Raw genomic sequence first — 23,197 nt, 5'->3', positions numbered from 1 at the left:
CCTCGTAGTAATAAGGCACCCCTCCTCCTAAATGCTGAGGTGGTGTCAGAGAAGGCCTAGTAGAGTTAGGACTTTCACTACTGTCCAATGATAATACCCCACAGTGTCTGTGGAGGCTACATGGGGAGCAGGAACAAGGTGCCCCATACCCTCAGTCAAGATGATTATCACTAGAGGCCTAGTAGTGACCCTGAACTTCCCACTGCTACATAGCAGTAACATGCACCCCAACATACCCCCAAGTATCCATGGAGACCAAGAAAGGAACCTGGACTTCTAACTCCACCTGGCAGTGACAAGGGAACCCCCAGTGTGGGGTCAGAGGAGGTCAGCTAAAACAGAAGACTTAAAGAAGATCTAGTGTCTCATAATACCCAAAATGTCATGGTTTCAACAAAAACTCACTCATCAAAGTAACCACCAGGAAGATCTCAACTCGTATGACAAATGACAACAGATGCCAACACAGAGATGATAAAGATACCAGAATCATCTAACAACGATTTAAAAGTATCCATGATAAAAATGCTTCTATTAGCAATTACAAACATGCTTGAAACAAAACAAAGTCTCAGCAAAGAAACAGAAGAAAAACCAAGTGGATATCTGAGAGATGAAAAAGACAAAAACGGAAATAAACAGCCTAGCAGATGTGCTCAACAGCAGAGTGGAGAAATCAGAGGAATCGGTGAACTGGAAAACAGAGTAATAAAATTACACAATCTGGATAACAGAAAGAAAAAGGACAGAAAAATGAAGAGCTCCAAGGCCCTGTGGAACTCTCACAAAAGCTCTAACCTTCATGTTGCCGAGTCCCAGAAGGAGAGGAGAAAGAGAGCAGGGCCGAAAGAGTACAAGAAGCAAAAACGGCTGAAAGCTCCCCAAATCTGCCAAGACACTTAAAATTACGGAAACACAAAGGTGACTGAATCCCAAACAGGATAAACTCCAAAAAATTCTCCCTATGACACATAATTCAGCTTCTGAAAACTAAAGACAAAAGAAACAAATGTCCAAAGGCACCAGAGAAAAACAACACCTTGCCTATAGAGGAAAAACATGTTGAAGATCAGCAGATTTTTCATAAGAAACCATGGAGGCCAGGGACACTTGGGTGGCTCAGTTGGTTAAGCTGCTGCCTTGGGCTCAGGTCATGATCCTAGGGTCCTGGGATCAAGTCCTGCATCGGGATCCTTGCTCAGCGGGGACCCCGCTTCTCTCTCTGCCTCTGCCTGCCACTCTGCCTGTTTGTGCACTCTCTGTCTCTGACAAATAAATAAATAAAATCTTAAGAGAAAAGAAAAGAAAAACGAAACCATGGAGGCCAGAGAAAGGGGCACAATATTGTTCAGGTAGTGAAAGAACAGAACTGTCAACCCACAAATCTCATATCCAGAGGAAAACATTCTTTACCCTGAAAGGATGACACAAATTCTAAAAATAGAAAGTTAATAAAAGAAGGAACAGGAGAACTTGAAGAAGGAAGAAAGAACAACAGAAGAATAAGTATATGGATAAAAACAATAAATTTCCTTCTTGAGTTTTCTGAAGTATTATTTAAAGGTTGAGGCAAAAATTTTAACACTTTCTGATGTGGTTCTCAACATACATAAGAGAAATATTTAAGACAATCATATTACAAACAGAGGAAGATAAAGGGACATAAAGAGAGGTAAGATTTCTAACACCTCACTTGAATGGGTACAGCCAATCTAGAAAATCATTTGGCAGTTTCTGAAAAACTGAAACATATAATTACCATATGATCCAGCAATCCCATTCCTGGGCATTTATCCCAGAAAAATGAAAACGTGTATCCACACCAAAACCCGAACACAAAAATTCACAACTTTTTTTGCCAGAGCCAGAAACTGGCAACAACCAAAATGCCTTATAACAGGTGAACAAACTGCACTTTGCAAAATACACATGTATGCCATGGAACACAACTCAGAAGCTAAAAGGAACAACCGGAGACACCCACCCTGGGTGGAGCTCAAGGGCATTATATGCAGAGGGAAAAGGCAATCTTAAAGGTTACACACTATAGGATTCTACGTATATAAAATTCTCAAGAGAGCAAAATTATAGAGATGGAGGATAAAGTAACAATTGCCAGGCGTCAGGGTTGGTGAAGGTGGCATGAAACTATACAGGAGTGGTAGAAAGAAGACTTCTGTGCAGCTGGAATAGTTCTACACCTTGATCCCAGTGGTGGAGACCCGAATCTATACACATGTGACAAACTGGCACAGAATCGTACTAACATCCATTTTCTGGTTTGGGAATTATACTCCCGTTATGGTGGGGAAACTGGGTGAAGGGTACGTGCACTCTTCTCCGTAAGATCTCTGTAATTCCTGGGAATCTAATTATTTCACAGAAAAAAAGTTTTTTCAAAGGAAAAAAAAAAAGATAGAAAGCAATAAAGAGCCTTGGATTTGGTGGGATGGTATATGTGACTGGAACTGGGTAACTTGTGTCCATAACAGAAGGGTAGATCTTTCTCAAACGCCATATAAAGGGCAAAAATAAACAAAACCTTGCTGAAAACCTTTCACCATGAGAGGAGAAATGGAAAGGACCGAACATAGAGTGATGAGACTTGAAAAACAGAGACAACACTAAAAAAAAAAGGTATTAATCTTGTTTCCTAAAAAACAAATTGCTAACCAGTCTTACAGTAAATGCTGTCATATTAAGGCAATAACATGAAACTTTGTCGTAGACTGGCATCTTGGTAGGTTACATAAACCTATTTGTTCTGTTCTTTATTAAAGGCAGGCAGAGATAGCTATAGAAGTCAGGGGTTTGGGGATTTTAAGGATCTCCCCAAAACAAGAGGAAGCAGGAGAGTTAAGTATTTCTTTCAGTCTGGGATGTGTTAATGAAGACCAACAAGGCTCATCAGCTAACCTCTGTGCAGTGCTGGTCCCTGCCAGCCATACAATGATGGGAAGGACACAATCCCTGTCCTCCTGGAGTGTATAACCTAGTACCCTTAGAGGAGTATACCTAGACCTTGAGGAATGATAGTGCTTGAGTCCTAATTAGTCTCAATGTCTATTATTATCAGGGTTTAGGGAGGCCTCTCTTGAATTTAAGAAGACTAAATGAAGGGCTGACTATGTATTTTGGTTTAAAACTTTTAAAATCATCTGCTATGTATACGCCCTATGTTCAGTACAGTGGAGGTTTCAAAGAGTAAGGACAAAGACATGAACACTTTCCTTTAAATATATAATTAAGCAGAAAACACAGTCACATAAATACAGGACAGGTGAATAAATGAAACAGGGAAGAAATGAAAATTACTCTGCCCAATTAACTAAAGTCTAAAAATCTTAAGCCATTTAATCTTTCCCTAAACACTCAATGTTCTTTCATACCTCAAGCTTTGTGTATGCTGTTCCCTTTGGCTGGAAGGTGAATTTCCCCTTCCTCTGCCGGAGAACTCCCAGTCATCTTCTAAGATCCAGCCCCCATCCTACTCTTAGCTGAAGCTGTCCCCAGAGAAGCAGAAGTCTTTCCTTCTATCTCGGTGCCCCTATAGCACATTACGGCACTCAAAACACTGCTGGAAAATGTTGGACAACTGTCTCTCCTGCTACACTCCAGATTCAACTTTGGATTTATCCGAATAATCTCTGTGCATAGTTCAAAACTTTGGTAGAATCAGAGCTTATGAAAAACAGCAGTACCCTCCCTCCTGCCTGGTCTCACTTCTCAGAGGCAGCAACTCACAACTCCCTCAGCTTTTTCTGCTGATAGCTCTTGATTTTTTCATTTATCAAATAATAACACACAATAACTTCTTTTGGTACTTGACGCACCCTGGTATCAACCATCTCTCATCCATTATACCAGGCATACTCCAGGGCCGCCTTCAGTTTTGGGAGATTTTCTCATCTTTTTTTGACAATTTTCTCTCCTCCTTTGCATTTTTTCTCCCTGGACCTCCTATTAGCTAGCTGGGTGCTGGGTGATCCTTCTCCCTTTTCCTATTGTCCATTTCATTGGGCTTTGTTCTGTTTTTGTCCCATTGTGGAAAAGAAGATTCCTCCAACTTGGTCCTTTCAACATTCTACTGATTTTGTAAATCTCCATTATCTTATTCTCCATTTCTAGGAGCTCTCACTTTCTGACGGCTCTTCTTACAAAAGTAAATGTTTTTGTTTTACCGTCCCCAACCTTTTCTTTTAACCTATCAGGGAACATTGATTACAGAAGTTTAAAATCTTTTTCTGCTTCCTACATTGTTTTTCCCAATTCCTTCCCTGTCCCCAATTTTTTTCATTCTTTTTGTTGTTATTGTTGTTGTTGGTGGTGGTGGTGGTGGTGGTGGTGGTGACTTAAATGACAGGATACTATGCTTTTCATCACCTTTATATTTTCAACACATAGTCGGGGACAATAAAAAGTTAAATATGTAGGTGGATGAATGAGCCAATGATGGAACAGAAGAAGGATTTAAGATTTATGAAAAAGATGCCAAAAGGTTAGAGACTCATGTTACTGTACTGGAAAGACTGAAAGACCGTGGTCTTTTTGGGCCGGGGGAGCCAGGAAGGTGGGGAAGGCCCCTGCCAACAGGTAGTCTCTGGTATACTTACTGGATGGACATGGCCTCCTGTGGGAACCTCAACAACAGGCAGATTATTTTATTTAAAATTTCAGGGGAGTTAAAATTAACTCCCCTCCTGCCTGGAAGTGTTTAACATATGACTTCATGGTCTGTTCACCGCGGCAGCAGCATCCTGTCTTAGTTCAAGGTTTAAAAGAACGTTTTCCCTCGTAGCTTGTAATAGATAAACCACATTTATCTCTCTGAAGCAATCTAGTTAAAAGAGGAGCAAAATTAGTCTTAAATATAATGATTAAAATGACTTAACTAAGAGGCCAGAAGCCTAAGAGGCAAAAATTACTTAATAGAAAATCTCTTTCTCAATTTTGAATTAAAGGTTCTTCTTGAACTCAAAAACGGGAAACCAGAGGTCAAGTGCCAGCATGCTGAGTGTTGTCTGTAAGCACACCTGAGAGCTTCTTGGTAGTTTCAAAGATTTGGTACCTACAGGCCCCATTAGGGCTTTTTTTTTCTTTTTAATTTTATTTATTTATTTGACAGAGAGATCACAAGTAAGCAGAGAGGCAGGCAGAGAGAAGCAGGCTGAGCAGAGAGTCTGATGTGGGGCTCGATCCCAGGACCCTGAGATCATGACCTGAGTGAAGTCAGAAGCTTAACCCACTGAGCCACCCAGGCACCCTAGGGCTCTTTTTTAAAAATGATGAAAGTGGGGCACCTGGATGGCTTAGTCATCAAGCGTCTGCCTTCGGCTCAGATCACGATCCCAGAGTCCTGGGATCAAGCCCTGAGTCGGGCTCCCTTCTCAGTGGAGAGCCTGCTTCTCCCTCTCCCTCTGTCTTGTTTTCTTTCTCGCTCTCTCTCAAATAAATAAAATCTTTTTTAAAAAATTATGAAATACAGTATGACTTATTATAAACATATCTTTTAAAGGAAATTTGGCTTTTTAAGATTTTATTTATTTGAGAGAGAGAGAGAGAAGCAGGTTCCCTGCAAGCAGGGAGACTGATGTGGAGCTGGGTCCCAGGACCCTGAGATCATGACCTGAACCGAAGGCAGACGTCCAATCGACTGAGCCACCCAGGCACCCTACAAAAATATTTTTAAATGTATTTTTTAAAAATTCCCTATAATCCCATCACCCAAAATAAATCACCATCAACCTGTTAGTTTATGTCCCAGACCTTCTTTTCTACAGATATAGACTTTTCTGTACAAAATCTGGATCATATTACATATAGACTATTTTAGTGTGACTATTTTTAGTTTGAGTTTTCTCATTTGAAATCCCTGGTAACACCAAGTGACTACTGCCCCTTGGGTCTAAGAGCTAGAATCAGAATAGTTTTTTCTCTCAATGTTGTCAATATCTCAAAATGCAAAATCTGAGCCCGTGCTCCATAACATTGTCTACAATTCAAAAACCAAGAGACTGGATTTAAATCTGCCTTAAAGTATAACCAAAAAGCTCATTTTTTTGTTTCTTCAGATTCAATCATTCTTTCTTGCATCAAAAATAACAAAATTGGGGGTGCCTGGGTGGCTCAGTGGGTTAACCCTCTGCCTTTGGCTCAGGTCATGATCCCTGAGTCCTGGGATCGAGCCCCACATCGGGCTCTCTGCTCGGGAGGGAGCCTGCTTCCTCTTCTCTCTCTGCCTGCCTCTCTGCCTACTTGTGATCTCTCTCTGTCAAATAAATAAAATCTTTAAAAAAAAAAAATAACAAAATTGTAGGGTGACATTAACACATGATCGTGAAACAAAAATGTGTTTCATTTCATTAGTCACAGGCTACATATCCACCAGCTGTTGAAGCTAAAAATATGCCTTAGTTTAAAATTTTGTAAAACACAAGCATTTAAGACTCATTTTGAAAGAAATGTGACTTCTTTCGGTTTCTAAGAACCCACTAGAAGATTGGAGAGGAATAAATCAGCACCTCTAAAGCAGAAGGAAAAAAGGTATGGGGGTGGAAACCCAGCTAATTCCTTATCAGCAGCACTTTGTTTATATCTTCTCAATAAATATGTTAAGGACAAAAATTAATACCACCTCAGGCAAAGAAAAATATGTATTCTCAAAGAAAAGGCCTGAGGGAGCCTGAGTGGCTCAGTTGTTAAGCGTCTGCCTTTGGCTCAGGTCATGATCTCGGGGTCCTGGGATCAAGTCCGGCAGGCATCAGGCTCCCTGCTCGGCGGGAAGCCTGCTTCACCCCTCTCCCACTCCCCCTGCTTGCGTTCCTTCTCTTGCTGTGTCTCTCCGATAAATAAAATAAAATCTTAAAAAAAAAAAAAGAAAGAAAGAAAAAGAAAAGGCCTGAGATAGAGATCAAAACATCATTAATAAGAAGTGTGCATGTTGTTGGGGGTAGGAATGAGCTAAGGCTTGCTGGGCAGGAATAAATACCCAAGGCTCCATTTTATCAGTTGGAACAGATTCTGCGGGGGGTGGGGCCTGGGGCCCTATCTCTCCAACCCCCAAACATCAGCTCACACTCAGGCAGCACTACACAGCACAGTGTACCCCTAACATACACTCCTCTCTTGTGGGACGGAGGCAGTACGCAGACTTCCGCTCTGGTCATCGGGTCCCCATGGCCCAGGAATCACGTCTCAGGATTTGCCACCATTAAATATTTTATTGGAAAACAGGTAATGGGATATCCTGAAATTGCAACTGGATTTCAGATGCAGTCACAGCAAACTGGAAGCAGATGCACAACTATTTCAAGGGCCTTGGAAACATAAATGACTCACAAAGTCATTTAAGAAAAAAATACACATACTTCATTCAGCCCCTAAAAGGAATTACAGGCGCTTCTAGCGCCCAGCCCAGCGTTGTTGCCACTACATCACTTGGCCAGGCATCGATCTCCTCCGATGATCTACTTCTTTAAAATAGGAGCACTGAGGCCTAGGACAACACATTTGATAGGGAAAGACTTTAGGGCCCCTGGGTGGCTCAGACATTAAGTGTCTGCCTTCAGCTCAGGTCACGATCCAAGGGTCCTGGGATCAAGACTGGCATCAGGCTCCCTGCTCAGCGGGAAGCCTGCTTCTCCTCCTCCCACTCTGCTTGTGTTCCCTTTCTCGCTGTGTCTCTCTCTGTCAAATAAATGAATCATATCTTTAAAAAAAAAAAAAAGATTTCAAGTATTTTTCTGACTTTTCTTCTTTTATATAAACTCCACTTAAATTAAGTAGTTGTCACCAGAAGCACAAACTGTTGTTTTGTTTTGTTTTTTTTTAAAGATTTTATTTATTTGACAGACAGAGATCACAGGTAGGGAGAGAGGCAGGCAGAGAGAGAGAGAGAGAGAGAGAGAGAGAGAGAGAGGAGGAAGCAGGCTCCCTGCCAAGCAGAGAGCCCGATGCGGGGCTCGATCCCAGGACCCTGGGATCATGACCTGAGCGAAAGGCAGAGGCCTTAACCCACTGAGCCACCCAGGTGCTCCAGCATAGACTGTTTTATGGTTCTGTCATCTCCCATACTTGCTAAACATGTATTTGTTAATTGAAACCCTACAGTCTTGAGTAAAAATGTATTGCACTGTAAAAATGTGAACTCACGGGCAAAAATTTGGGGCCATTCAATCCCTAAAGATCCCAGGAAGTGCACTTTTCTAAATGCCAAAATAATGGATACCAGGGAATTAATTTTAAAGAAGACATTGGAATTTTTAGCAATTCCAGTCTTATTCCACGGCATGTACTGTAGCAATTCAAACCTGCTTCCTTCCGTATTGGGCTGGTAACCAATAGCAAGGATATCTATAAGGCAACTTATTTTCTCCTGCAGTAAGGACTTCTGTTAAGAGGAGGAGGAAGGATAAAAAAAAGAGGACAGGAAGAAAAGGGGGTGAGGACCCTCATTATTTCTAAAGACAAACAACAACTGCTACTTAAAATACCTGGCATATATATATATACATATATATGTAACTGAGCTCGAGAAATGTAAGGTAACTTCTGTGAAAATTAATGCTTAGCTCTTTACTGTCTATTCAACCTTGTTACATCAAAGAATGATTAACCATGACTGCAAATATACACTCAAGGGATATGCCATATGGTAGAAACTATAAGTGGCTGTGGAAGGAAGAGGAGCTTTGCAAAGTAAATGGGGGCATCCTGAAAACCAAGCTTCTTATACTAGGACTAACCTCTGTCAGGTTACAACCCCTCTGAGCATCAGTTTCTTCACCATAAAATGAAGGGATCATGGACTCTGTGGTATCTTAAATTCCCTTCCAAACTCGTAATTCTTCCCACTGGTTAAATGGGAAAGACAAGGAACTTAAGAACAAAATTAAGTCAGTTTTGACTGAATTTACAGTCAATTCTGTTGTAACACTTGTTCTGAAAATGCAAATTTGTTCCAACACAACGGATGTATTAGGGACCAGTCTGAACAGAATTCCAGTTCTGCTTTGGCTCATGTGTCATTTAATCCACGAGAAACACGAGGTGAAGCGAACAGACTGCACTCGGCCGAGCTCCTCAGAGTAGGAACACACCGGGCGCACAGACGCACACTCCGTGGTCGCCCTGTGCCTGTGGGGCACACCGTGCTCCCAGCCATACCTGGCCACTCGGGCAGGGTGACTTGCTGTCCTATTGCAGATAAGCCTTCCAGCACCCCTGCCACAAGCACACCTCAGGTCTGTTGCAAGGTAAACTCCCACGTTACTCCAATACCTCCGTACTTTCAGCTGCTCAACACATGTGAAACCGTGTGACCATTTTTATAGGCTCGTATCTTTATGTGTCACTGACAATGTTTTTGAGTACTGTGTCCCTAACCGCATTTTTCCCATAAGCCTTCTGGTGTTTTTTTTTTTTTTTTAACCACACAATGACTTTACATGAAGTAACTTTATATCACCTTAGAGCAGAACTGGCTGTATCGCTGTTTGGGGAAAAGTCATCAATGAACACTTCCAGCTTTTCAAAGACAGCAGATGGACAAGCTTCCTACAAGTGTGCTTACGCATTAAGTTAAAATCAGAGAAAAGTCTAAGTTCCCTCCTGAACAGGTGTTCGTTACTCCTCTAGCTCCCATATCAGTTATCAGGTTGGGAGTCCAAAGGGTATCACTCACCTTGAAAGAGCCAACAAAAAACTGGATTTGCCAATTAATAAAGAGGAGACACTGAATGTATCTTCTAAATTCGCACCTTGATTTTGGCAGAAAATCTGTAAAAATCTCTGTAAAAATGCCACCCATTCAATAATGACATATGCAAAAGCTACTCATTATCAACTATGAAAGAATATGGAGCAAAAAAAAATATATTTCTGCAAGGTAGTTCCAACAGTGCCTTAGAAACCACAGAGCCTTTACACGTACTCTTAATGCTTTTTTTTTTAAGATTTTATTTATTTATTTGGCAGAGAGAGAAATCACAAGCCGACTGAGAGGCAGAGAGAGAGCAGGAAGCAGGCTCCCCGCTGAACAGAGAGCCCGATGTGGGGCTCGATCCCAGGACCCCGAGATCATGACCTGAGCCGAAGGCAGAGGCTTAACCCACTGAGCCACCCAGGCGCCCAAACACACTCTTAATTCTTGATCAACTCAGACGTCAAGGGAGAGGGAACTAAAGGAAGTCATGAATGTGTCCTCATTTCCACGCAGACCAGAAAGAGACAGACCTCATCACTGAGCACTGAAGCCGAAGTTGGCTAAAACCTGTCACTCAGAGCCAACAGGCGGATAAAAACACTGCTGCCATCCAGCATGCTCCGGAAAGACAGGGAACATAAGGACTTTGCCTTCTCGAAAGAACTACGACTGATACCGGAAGGAAAGAGCACTGCTGTAGTCTAGCGTGTGCTCCTACACACAAGGCCAAGTTATTATTACTGTCATAGTCCTGGCACCGTTTCTTAAAAAACTGATATTTTTGTTAGCATATTTACATATATATGCAAGGGAAACAAGTAAGAGACAAAAACACCAAGATGGTAACATAGTTTAATATTTGGGTAATAGAATTATAGATGCCTTTTTTATTTTTTTATACAATGAATGTATACTGCTTTCATCATCAGAAGAAAACCAGCCGACCTTAAGAAATGAATCCCTGATCATCATTCACGCTGAATTCCCAGCAAGTTGTCAAATGTCTCCTTTACTTGCCAAAGGGTGAAAGGTGAGCAGCCTGGATTGGGAGGGCACTCGTCCTCCCAGGCAGGAAATGTCAGAAAGAACTTAGCACAAAAACTCTCAAACACAGGAAGGTGTGGGTGAGCACAACGGTGGACACTACACACTCAGGAGACACATCAGACTTGTTTTTAATCGGACAGCACTTTGGTGACTCCTATGGGTACTCTGAAAAGTCTTTGCTTTTGGGTAAAGCTAACATAGAGCCACTTAACTACACTGAACAGTGTGTGGTAGCAGAGAGTACGGAAATATGATCTAACCAAAGACAGCCAGTGACCAAAGCCTAAGAAATGTGCAAAAGGCCACTGTAGATTTTACAGTCAGCTTTCTCTCAACATCACTGTCCCAATGACGAGAAGCGTTCATTTCCCCACTCAGAAAGCACATGCAGGTGAACCACTAGGCTTTCAGCACTATTCCAGATGCTATGGGGAATACAAGAAGCGCCGCAGGCATTCTCTTCACAGTATGCCCAGGACATACACATCAGAAACACATTAATAACGTAAGACAAAAATGAATGACTAACTAAGAGGCAGAGTTGAGAATTTCAGGCATTTAAAGGAGCACAGCTCCCCATGAGCTTAGGTAGGTGGGAAAGGCTACAGACAGGAAGAGAGTTCTGATGGCATAAGGAGGGAGACAAGAGTAGTCTAGGCACCGTTGGTCATTAAGACAAGCAAAGTCACTGGGATGGAAAAGGCAATGACGGGTGTGAGCGGACAAAAATGAGGCTGGAAAACAAGAAAAGGAAGGAAGGAGAGAGATTCAAGCAGATTATAAATCCTCTTAAAGTTTCTTTACCTCCAATCCATCTGATATAGCATTATCAGATTAATAACATTTGCGGGAAAATCTCCGTACACACTATGACAGGATAAATATGATAGAATATCTAAGCTCATTATAATCTTCCAAATGTGCCATTATTCCCACTTTACAGACAGAAACTAATTAGTTAAATAGAGAGTTAACTCATTTGCCCAAGATCACCAAAGTAAGCAACGGAACCAGGACTTGAACGCAGGCCTACCTGACTCAAAGTCCATGCTCCTTTTTGCTACTCCATGCTACTTCTTCCTCAAACATAGCTGTGACCACATCACTGCCAGTTTGTGTGTCTCCCTCCCCCATCACAGTGCGCACGCCTACCCTTCTGACTCTCCAGTGTACTCACGGTGATCCCCAACAAGGCCTGCTGTCAGGAGAGTATCTGAGGCAAAAACAAAAATGACCAACAACAGTTGACCCCATCCTGGGGTATTTTCAATGCTCCAGGAATCAGAAGCTAAAGTTAGGAAAAAGCTCTAACATAAACCCCTTGGTGGAACACAGATTTTACCTTCGCAGGGGGCCAGGCCAAGTATGTATCCGACAATGGCCATTTCCATGGCTTATATTTTAAACTCCCACAGTAAGACTCCCCCTCATAAGCCCCGAGGGTCTCCATGTGGGAGACAAAAGGCCATGCGTGGCTGCAGAAGCACCTCACAATACCATATCCCATTTCACGGAGGAAGTATATGGGAACACCTACCCAAGATGTGTTTGACATCTAAACCGTTGAATGTTTCTTTCAAAGACAGGATGCCAAAAAAAGTGCTTTCTAATAACTTTATAAAATACTCATCTACTGTCTCTGGGAACCAGGAACAGTATCTTTACTGCGCTTCGCCTTTTGTACAATCAAAGATCTTACAAGTATCAAATGGCGCAAGCGTCACCTTTCAAGGGAACTGAAATAAAACCCCATGGGATCCTGGGGTACGTGACGCTGAGTGGGTGGAAGAGCACGACCCTGACACAGATTGCACCACACGCTCACCAGGAAAACAGCCCTCAGCCACTGACGTCCATTTGCTCAAACCGGAATACACTGATAATTAGGTCAAAGGTCTACTGAGAACTTGAAAGTTCCCCACCAAATATTTTAATGAGCCAGGGAATGATCCGAGTTTCAGAATGTGTTTCAAAATGATTCGAATTCAATGTAAGAAAATTTCCAGACCAGCTTGGGAAATACACTGAACGGTGTGTTTCACATAGAAAATAAAAGGAAATTTTAAAATAAAAGTGTTACTATTCTTTCTCAACAAAAGCTGTTACATCCCTTACCCTAAAGAAATCACTCTCTAAGAAATTCCCATGTCACCAGAGCTTCCAAAGTGCATGCCAACAGATTTTAGGGTTAGAACTTTCTTTCAAGTGGTAAAAGGAAATGGTTGTCCTTACGTATCTGGACGGCTCCTCCAGGTTCTGGTCATTCATGTCAGTAGGAACAATTCGGGTGGCCAGTGGTCCCTCGGCAAAAGGTTTTGGTAACTGACCCCTGAACTCCGATGGAATGAACTGAAGCTGCCAACTGTCAGAAACACAAATAAGGGAGAGTAAGAAAAACACAGGGGGCCCATATTGCTAAATGTACTTGAAATAAACAAGCCAAAAAAAAAAAAAATTCATGTGAAAAACATCTCGCTTGGAGAAAAAAAGTATTTCTGCTAAAACCTCCACCAGGGAACACGGAGGCAAAGGTCATGACTGAGTCCAACATCGTTGGGAAATTTTCGATGAGAGGGATTCTCAACCCATTCTGCCAACTCTTCGCAGTAAAATTTGCAACCAAATGGTCCTTCCACCAAACTACCAGAGAAGCATCCCCGTTTATCACCAGTAATCACACGATAGAAGGACTTAACAAAATTAAAGCAAATTCATCAGGTAGGAAAAAAGTGAAATGCAAGAACACACTATGGGAGAAGTACTTTGTCCCTGAGTAATTCTCACAAGTATCTCTAGTTATGAAACTATTGCAAAGGTAAAAGGCAAAGGCTAATATTAGTTAATACTTCAAAAAAAGAAAACCCAACATTTTAATTTAATGATTAATGACTGATACGGGATCTTCATTCAACCCAAGATACCCCCACCAGCTAAGCTGCTGAAGCCAATCCCCAAATGGAACAACATGACTCATCTTAACCCGACTTCCCTTTTCCCTAAATAGGACCTTCTCCATCCAAATTCAGCAAACAGAAGGCACTCCAGAGCCTGTGCTATCATCCAACAACAGAGAGCATGAAGGCAAGTGGCACAATTACCTTAATCACAGTTTCCCCAGCATCCACATGCTGGTAAAGAACTTTCACTATTGTTGGATGACAAATATTTCTTCTCTAAAAACCCTCTTCCAACTAGAGTTTCTAGACCACTTCTGGAAGTGAATTAATACCACATGATTACTGAAATTTACATATGGATCCTCAATAAGAGCCACTAGAAGCCTAGGGCCTCAAGTGTTTTTAGAAGTCCCCGGACCTCCATGGTTCCAGGGAGAGCGGGTGCATGGCCAGACACGGCACCCAGTCTACTGGACATGGGTTGTGGTTGCACACTGCAGATCTCACAGCTCTGAAAAGCTCTGAAATGGTCAGTTATTCAACAACTTTTTGTGAAAATCCAAACATGGAAGAAAAATTAAGGAGACACTGCCACAGAATTGCTATTTTTACTCCCTGATTTAAAACTCTGGGAATTAGGGGATGCCCAGTTGTTGAGCATCTGCCTTCAGCTCTAGTCATGATCCCAGCGTCCTGAGCTCAAGCCCCATGTGGGGCTCCCTGCTCAGTGGGGAGCCTGCTTCTTCCTCTCCCACTCCCCCTGCTTATGTTCCCACTATCACTGTCTGTCAAATACAATCTTTAAAAAATAAATAAAGGGGCGCCTGGGTGGCTCAGTGGGTTAAAGCCTCTGCCTTCGGCTCAGGTCATAATCCCAGAGTCCTGGGATCGAGCCCTGCATAGGGTTCTTTGCTTGACAGGGAGCCTGCTTCCTCCTCTCTCTCTGCCTGCCTCTCTGCCTATTTGTGATCTCTGTAAAATAAATAAAATCTTTTAAAAAATAATAATAAATTAAAAAATAAATAAAAATAAAAATAAAAAATCAATACATAAATAATAGAAAAATAAAAAATAAAATTCTGGGAATTAAAGGGAAACTTACTTATCAGGCAGAAGGAAGCTACTGGGAAAGCGATACCACTCCTTTCCTACACAGACATTCACGGTCCTGCCTTCTGGGACAGTGTGGATGGCTGGGTCCGTGGCAATTCGGTAAAATTCTGGATACAAATCAAGGGGTCCGTGATACCCTGGAAGGGAGAGAGGTTTGTGAAATCAAAGATGAGTAAGATGAGAGGCTGACATTGAATCATAATGCACGTGAATGTCCCCCTGTAACTCGTGCATAATGGAAGAGTGTGAAGGTTCCCAGCAAACGTAGCGGGAAGCCTGCCCCACTGGTGCACAGCGTCTCTACAGCTCGTTAGATGATCACAGCAGAGACCCTGTTCTACCAAACAGCTTTGCTTTCTTGCCCTTCTCTACACCCTTCTGCTTTTTTAACTTCTATTCTTTGAGCACATTTTAATCTTCTGGATTCAAATAATGACTATAGGAAGAATATAATCATGGGACTTGAGCCCCAAATTTGTTTCCTACGTTCAAAGCTTCCTTAATTCAGCCTTCAGAATGAAAAAGCATCCTTTAAAAACCCAACAACAGCAACAACCACAACAACAACAAAGAATTAAAAAAAAATTATAGTCGGTCACAAATTCCTTCTAGAATTCTCGGTCTTCTCTTTGATCTTAAGGTAGAGAAGTCATATCCCCGTCACTATATTAAGTCCACGGGTTCTCCTTAGACTACAGTCCTCCTACCGGCTGAAGCTGAACTGTGTTCACCCCGTGTCCATCAACCCCCAACATGAAGTGCTTCGTGAGCTGGGGTAAGACGTTCTCTGTGCATCTACCTTTGAACAGCGCCACAGAGCGAGAGAAGGACAAGAGCCCGAACAGGAGGAGTGTTCCCGATGCCAGCCAGTTTGACGTCACCGTGTAATGCTCCAGGCGGTATCGCTGAAACACGAAGTGGTAACATTTCTAGAAGGAAAGAAAACTGTATTGAAGGAAAAAAAAAAAAAAAAGAACTTGCAGAATATACATAACACGGTTGTAAAACATCCTAACACCAAGAGGGAGGAAGCAGCGGCAGACGTTCTGTGAAGGGTCCGAGCATTTGCAAACACTCAGTGAGGTACCCACTCCCGAGTTCTAAGATGAAAACAAACTCTGTCAAGACTACCTACCGGTCAGCCCCGCCAGAGGAATTCTCACCTGCTGCATAGGAAAAATATGTGGAAACCTCTCTAGTGCTTATGGTCCTAATAATTTATTTATTTTTTTAAATATTTAAACGAAAGTGCCCGTGCACCTGGCTGGCTCAGTCAGTGGAGCATGTGACTCTTGATCTCAGGATTAGGAGCACAAGCCCCATGCTAGGTGTGGACCCGGCCTAAAAAAAAAATTGTTTTTATTAAATAAATAAATAAACCAACAAAAGTGCTTTTCGGCAATTTGCTTTGATATATGAAGTGTCTCTATTTTGATATAACGAGTATTTCATCTTTACTTTTCTCACTCAGAAGTTTTCATCAGTTTTTAGTATCAACAGAATGTCTCTTGACCAAACAAGAATAAAAGAAGTCCTCTCATAGACCATCAGGAAAAGCCTGTTAATTATCTGCTAAACTGCTTTACAGGGGCGCCTAGGTGGCTCAGTGGGTTAAGCCTCTGCCTTCGGCTCAGGTCATGATCCCAGGGTTCTGGGATGGAGCCCCACATCGGGCTCTCTGCTCAGCAGGGAGTCTGCTTCCTCCTCTCTCTCTGCCTGCCTCTCTGCCTACTTGTGATCTCTGTCTGTCAAATAAACAAATTTTAAAAAAATAAACTGCTTTACAAACTAGAGGAATATTATTAAAATATACACATACATGCATCAATTCTACAATCTTTGAGCGCCTTCCCATTAGACTGACCTCCTCCTTTCCTTCCGAGACTAGACCTCAACTTTGGGGAAGTGAAATTTTGCAAATATTTACTTGTGAGTGCCATGGATGTGTTTAAACTCCTTCATATTTGGGGCAATCTGTCCCAGGGAAAGAATCCAAATACCTAAAGAAAGATATCCATCCTAGCATTGTTTGTTTATAATACTGAAGTAAGGAAGCATCCTAAACCTACCATGAGTTATGTATCTAATCATTATATGTACCAAATTCAGTATATTACATATATTACACAGTAATGTTTTTATTTTTTTTTAAAGATTTTATTTATTTATTTGACAGAGAGAGATCAAAAGTAGGCAGAGAGGCAGGCGGGGGGCAGAGGGGGCAGGCTCCCCGCTGAGCAGAGAGCCCGATGCGGGACTCAATCCCAGGACCCTGAGATCATGACCCGAGCTAAAGGCAGAGGCTTAACCCACTGAGCCACCCAGGCGCCCCCACAACAATGTTTTATGCCAAATTTAGAATATACACTTATTCAAAAGATGGGTATAGATGAAAATCATATGATGTAGTTCTATTAAAAGGGTATAAAGTTATATGTACATTTAGGTTACAACCCTAATAAAGTTTGGTATATGACAGATAAAAATGCTGGAAGGAAGGTGGTTTTGTTAGGATAATAGGGCTAATTTAAAAAGTACTAAGAGCAGGGTGCCTGGGTGGTGCACTTGGTTGATCATCTGACTTGGTTTTGGCTCAGGTCATAACCTCAGGGTTGTGGAAGCAAGCCCCACATTGGGGTCCACACTCAGCAAGGAGTCTGCTTGGGTTTCTCTCTCCCTCTCCCTCTGCTCCCTGCCCCATGCCCCACAGGCTCGTACTCTAACACACTCTCCCTCTCTCAAATAAATAAATCTTTTTAAAAAGTAGTAAATGAAAAATTATGTACAATAAAGTTCTTTTATAATTTAAATTTTTTTAAACTACCATCCTAACCTGGATAAGTCTTAAAAACATACTGCTGAATGAAAGAAGCCAGTCACAGAAGACTTTTAGGATTCTATTTACATGGAATGCCTAGAATGGGCAAATATACAGAGACAGAAAATAGATCAGTAGTTGCTTATGGTATAAGGTGAGGTATAAGCGGGGGGCAGTGATGACAGCTAATGGGTACGGGCCTTTTGAGGTAATAAAAATATTCTAAAGCTCACTGTGGTGATGGTTATGCATATCTGTGAATATACTAAAAATGATTCAATTTTACACTTCTTAAAAGGGTAAATTATACCTCTGTCTATCTGTTAAGGGGGCGGAAAAAACTGTCACCCTAATTACTCTTTACTGCCAGTTGCAAATGGTAGCAGAGGTCAAAAAAGAGCCTAGGGGCTTCTGAGGCTACAGAAAGATATTCAAGATTAGTTCTGACAAGGAATTGACCTGGACAGGTTTTAAGCCAGGATTACAAAGCATCCCATATTGCTAAATGCCTGGTGTTATCCCAAACACTTGAGCAAGTTCTCATCTGATCTTGAGATCGAAGAACAGACATTCCAGTAGCTCTGCGGTGATACCACCGTCCTGTGGGAGGCCTATACAGCGACTTAGTAAAACGCCTTTAACAGCAACTGGATTCTTGTTGGCAACAGAAAGAAATTAACACACAAATTAACAATGCAAAAATGTAACCAGCTCAAGAGTATGATCGATAGCCAAGCAATCAATACATCAAGCTTTAATAATGTGATCTGTATCCGGTTCAATGCATGGATAAAATATCTTGGGAGAAGCATGCCATAATTTGCCTTTAAGCTTTAAGACCAATTTAAAAAGCGAAACGGAATGAAGCAGACATCCGTTTCCCTGAAACTCACCTGAAGTGCAGAGAGGGCCACAGCACCACAGAGACATATAAGTGGATATACAGGGAAAAGAAATCTCTCCTCTTTGTGAGGCTGGATGAAGAAAATTATAAACCAAATATACATTGGAGCCAAGGTAAGCCAGTATGGGTGGCCTAAATTCTGAACTGTAAGACACAGAAAAATATCCACCTTTCACCATATTAGAACAAAACAACACATTTGGTTTCAATGTTCTCTTGATCACAAACAGGAATACCCTCTAGGGCAACCCCTAAAATGTTTCAGCTCTTGTAGTCACACTTTCTCTGATGTTGTAAAGGGGTTAAGTAGAAAGAGGTGTATAGTCCTGAGCTCCCCCAAGACAGCCAATATCTAACAGGAGGCACAATACTGGATTTGGCTAGAACACAAATGAAAGTCAAGCCAATGGGTAACAGAGCTTAATAATTTCTACACTGGATGGAGAAAAAAGCCTTCTCTCGCCAGTGAGTCCTGCCACTAAGATTAAAGGTTCATGAGATTAACCAAAAGCATAACGTAAACTCCTTTCTTGGGTTTTAATTCCCATGTTCTGTTTAATACAGCGATCTCCTTTCTTGTATACCAATCAGTCTGTTCAAATAGTTATAGATCAAAGGAAAGAAAAAGCTGGATTCTCAAGCCCCCATTACTGGCTTTCGCCAAGCCACAAGAGTTTGTCTCAATGCAAATATAAAAACACTCTTAAAAGAAGTACACGGATGACGTTTTCTCTCCTCTTTTGCAATACCCATCCACTCTGAATCCCAAAACTGGAACCCAAATATACTCGAAGCATGTGAAAGAATTAAAGGAATTTAATGAGTGCTGAGATCCAAGCACCTGCTGGAAAGTTCCCATGGTTAGGTACATGATCACTGAGTGATAAACCTGCAACCCACCAGGAAGGCTTCCCCTTCTGTGCTCCAATTAGTGATAATCAGCAGCACCTAGAAATCACTGGCAAAGGGTAGGTAGACAGCGCCCCCTGGTGTTCATTATGTCTACAATGAGCAAGTTTAGAAGAGAAGCTCGGGACTGTCACCGATATCCATCTTGTTGGTCCTAAGTTATCTGGAATTCTCTAGAAACTCTTTAGGAATGAAAATTCTGGAACTGAAATACCAAGCTTATCCTTTAAACTTTCTACTCTAAGATTTCACCATGAGATCTTAGGCAATAATTTAGGACTTAAACCTTCATAGGAAATTTTTTAGGTTGGAATTTTCTTAATTATAAGAAAATGAAATCTTTTTTCCCCTGTAACTTAAAAAGCTAGCAAATGCATTTTTTTTAGACAAATACATTTTTAAAATATGGCCTGGGGCACCTGGTTGGTTCAGTCAGAAAAGCATGGAACTCTTGATCTTGGGGTTGTGAGTTCAAGTTTCACATTGAGGGTAGCAATTACTAAAATAAATATTTAAACACTAAAAAAAATAAAATATGGCCTAAAATTTTTCAATGTCCTCCATAAAATGTACAAAATCAGAACTATAGTTGTACTACTTGATGGAACAGGTCATTTCTTTCCTGATTCTTTGGGGGTTTTTTTTTGTTGTTACTTTCCTTTAAGGGTATCTTTTCTACCATAAAATACACAGAAAGTATAAAGAAAAAAACAGCATTTATTTTCTTACTAGGTGGACATGTGTGTAAATTACATATTTTTAAACCAAAATTGGATTCATACTGTAGAGAACAGCTTAATATGCTGTTTTTATACTTATATCACAAGCATTTCCAAATTCTCACAAGCATGAAGTATTTTTACAGTTAAAAAAGTTACTTTTCACAAAAGATAGTGATCCTTAGGAAATACAAGGAATGGAGGAATAAGTTAACACCTCCAGGTGACAAAGAGCTGAATCCAAATGTGGGACACTGTGCAAGATGAATGACCTGATTTCTTTAGAAATCTTCAGGAGAAAAAAGAAGAAAGGGCGGAACCTCATATAAAGCTTAAGAAACTTAACACTAAATTCAGTATATGACCCCTTTCAGATCCTTAAAAAAAAAAAAACAAACTAACTATAAAAAGCTGTTTTTTCAGACAACGTAGGAAACCTGAATATCAACTGGGTATTCGAGTTTAAGGAATTACTATTGATTTTGTTAGGATAATGGCATTATGATCATGTTAAAACAAAAGTGATTGATGACTGCTTTCATATTCCAACAGTATAGCACAGTGAACCCTTATACACCATTAATAGTAGAAAAGCAGAATGAGGGGTGGGATGGGGAGATCATATGGCATCCAACTCAGACTGAAAAGTCTGAAATTAAATCTCTTTCCAAAGCTCATATGAATTCCTGCTCAAATCTGTCTTCCATAAAAGAAACATGGGCACTAGATGCCCAAATCCGTGACAACTTGAGAAAACACTGGCTGTGCACTAGAGAGTCAGAGCAAGCAAAATAACTGACAAACCAAAGCTTCCACGATAAGGCAAACACAGAAGCAAAACGGAACAAAGGGAAGCATAATGTTTCTTACGAAGTCCAAAGCTTCTCTCACTTCAGTATCAAACGGGAGGGAAATCCCTGTACGGTTTAGTTTTCAAATTTTTGGTTGAAATAATTCCCCAAAGAGCGTTTACCTCTATCACTTACTATCTCAAGCCACCTTCCATGCCAACTTACACTTCTTTTTTTAAAAAACACAAGACTCCTGAGATTCTGGAACTGTTTTTGCCTCCCTGGGTGGTTCTGTATGCTATACTCATTTCCCCCCACCTGAAAGGATATAAAGTTCCTCCCTTTGTCAGTTTAACTTGCAATTATTAACCAAATCCTCACATAAATTTCTAAGTACAGATTGAAATTTCAATAAGCCAACCATCTCCGTAGGAAGAAAATGGAGAACAGAAAAAGAATCATTTTCACTTCTCAGTATACATTGTTATTTGCTTCTTCCTCCCCCAAAACCTATCATCCCTTACACCACTCACCATGAAATCTCTGCAGTAAGTATTCCATGAGAGACGTCAGTGGTAAGACCAGGAGAGCCAAAGCAAAGGCTACGTTAAAATTGAGAAATCCATTAATCAAATAGAAATACCAGGGTTCCGTACCTGAGTGAACAAACAGATAAGGAATCATTAGCAGATGCCTTCAACACCTTCAACATTGACTCAAAATGTTCTTTGTTCAGGTAATGTTGATAGCCTGATGCCTCAGGGAATGAGTCCACAATGGGAACTCAGCTCCTGGGGCTCCGCCACACAGGGGAAGCCCAAGAGCAGAAGATGGGAAGAGAATGGGATTGGTCACTTTTCCAGAACAACGAGGTAATTTAAATAGCTTAGAGGTGATACTGTGATTCTTAATAAGCAATTTCTATTTGGTCTTCATCTCCATTCCTGGCAAAGAGCTCCTAAAACCCTTGGAATTTCCTAATCAAAGAGCAATAAGGGGGCCTCCTGTTAATTAGGAGAATTGGGGAAAGCCCCTACGTAGCCTAAGGGTCTGGACTGATGGCCGGGGAACCAACCATGTGCCTGGGGGGGTTAGAATTTTCAGTTCCACCCTTTTGACCTCAGAGGAGGAGACAGGGGCTGGCAATTGAGTTTAATCACCAATGGCCAATGATTTCACCAATCTGCCTGTGTAATGAAGCCCCATACAAACCCAAAAGGACAGGGTTCAGAGAACTTAGGGTTGATGAACACCCAGAAGTGCGAGGAGTGTGGTGCTCCTGGAAAGGACTGGAGTTCTGAGCTCCATCCCACGAAGCCTGCCCTGTGCATTTCTTCCAACTGGCTCTTCCCTTATATCCTTTATAATATCCTCCCTAATAAGCTGGTAAATTTAAGTAAATTTTTCTCCAAGTTCTCTGAGCCACTCTATCAAATTAATTGAACCCCAAGAGGGGGTTGCTGAACTTCCCATCTACAGGTGGTGGGTCAGAAGAGACCATCTGTGGACTTGTGACTGGTGTCTGGAGTGGGGAGGGTGGGGGGAGCAGTCTTGCGGGACTGAGCTATTGAGGCCTTTCCCCTTTTTAGTCTCTCCTGTATGTCCCACTTATATTCTAGGATCTTCCCCCTCGATATGCTTAACCGCTATCCTGTAGTCGTGTATACAAGGGACCCTGCATTTGGTAAAATGCAGTAAGGTGTTTTCCTTAGGAAAATAATGTCCCTAGACTGAGATCTCGCTTAGTGCTGAGGACTCAGAGTGAAACAAAATGACTGAAAACACAAGTCTTATTCACATGAATTTTGATTCTTTAACTCAAAATCCTTAACCCGCATGAGGAGAAGCAGCCCTCCTCTGCACATGTAGCAGGTTTGTCCTCTGCTCTTCCCCTCTGTGTGATTACTTCAATCAGGCAGTGAATGACACATGCGGGCTTTAATCACTGCGTGTTGTGACACCCGCCTTGCACCACGGCAATTTCCCGCAATCAGCACTGCTTAAAAGGGTGATCAGGAGGCAGAAAGAGTCAGAAAAACCTGACACGCTTGCAGCTTGCACAGCAGAATAAGATTAGAAACCAAACCCGTAATGCTAGAAGCATTTAGGGGAGAAGCGGGAGGGGTACCCTGAGGAAAGACTCAACTGCAATTGTGTGTCACCTTTTGGGAAAGCGCCCTCCTTCCCGTCTACATACGCTGATGGTGGCCACGAACAGAGGTCCTGGCCCAGGCCGAGTTCATTAGAGACATATTTATATCTGGTATTCCTTACAAATAACCTTTTGGGTTTCAGA

At 41.6% G+C, this 23,197-nt stretch overlaps 1 protein-coding gene across 3 annotated transcripts in view; it reads right to left on the bottom strand.

Annotated features, from left to right (window-relative positions):
• Nucleotides 1-23,197, bottom strand: part of ALG9 (ALG9 alpha-1,2-mannosyltransferase) — a 96,032-nt gene that overhangs the window by 41,762 nt on the left and 31,073 nt on the right. For all 3 annotated transcript variants that reach the window (XM_046017156.1, XM_046017155.1, XM_046017157.1), the window contains 5 exons: nt 21,435-21,557; nt 18,472-18,626; nt 15,560-15,689; nt 14,750-14,897; nt 12,983-13,112 (listed from right to left, as the gene is read on the bottom strand). In XM_046017156.1, the coding sequence (XP_045873112.1) occupies nt 12,983-13,112; nt 14,750-14,897; nt 15,560-15,689; nt 18,472-18,626; nt 21,435-21,557 (686 nt within the window). The remainder of the gene's footprint in view (nt 1-12,982; nt 13,113-14,749; nt 14,898-15,559; nt 15,690-18,471; nt 18,627-21,434; nt 21,558-23,197) is intronic.

Source organism: Meles meles, chromosome 8 (genome assembly GCF_922984935.1).
Source record: "Meles meles chromosome 8, mMelMel3.1 paternal haplotype, whole genome shotgun sequence".
NCBI classification, from domain to species: domain Eukaryota; kingdom Metazoa; phylum Chordata; class Mammalia; order Carnivora; family Mustelidae; genus Meles; species Meles meles.
The sequence above is the reverse complement of the archived record's forward strand: the minus strand, read 5'-3'. Positions and strand labels throughout refer to the sequence as shown.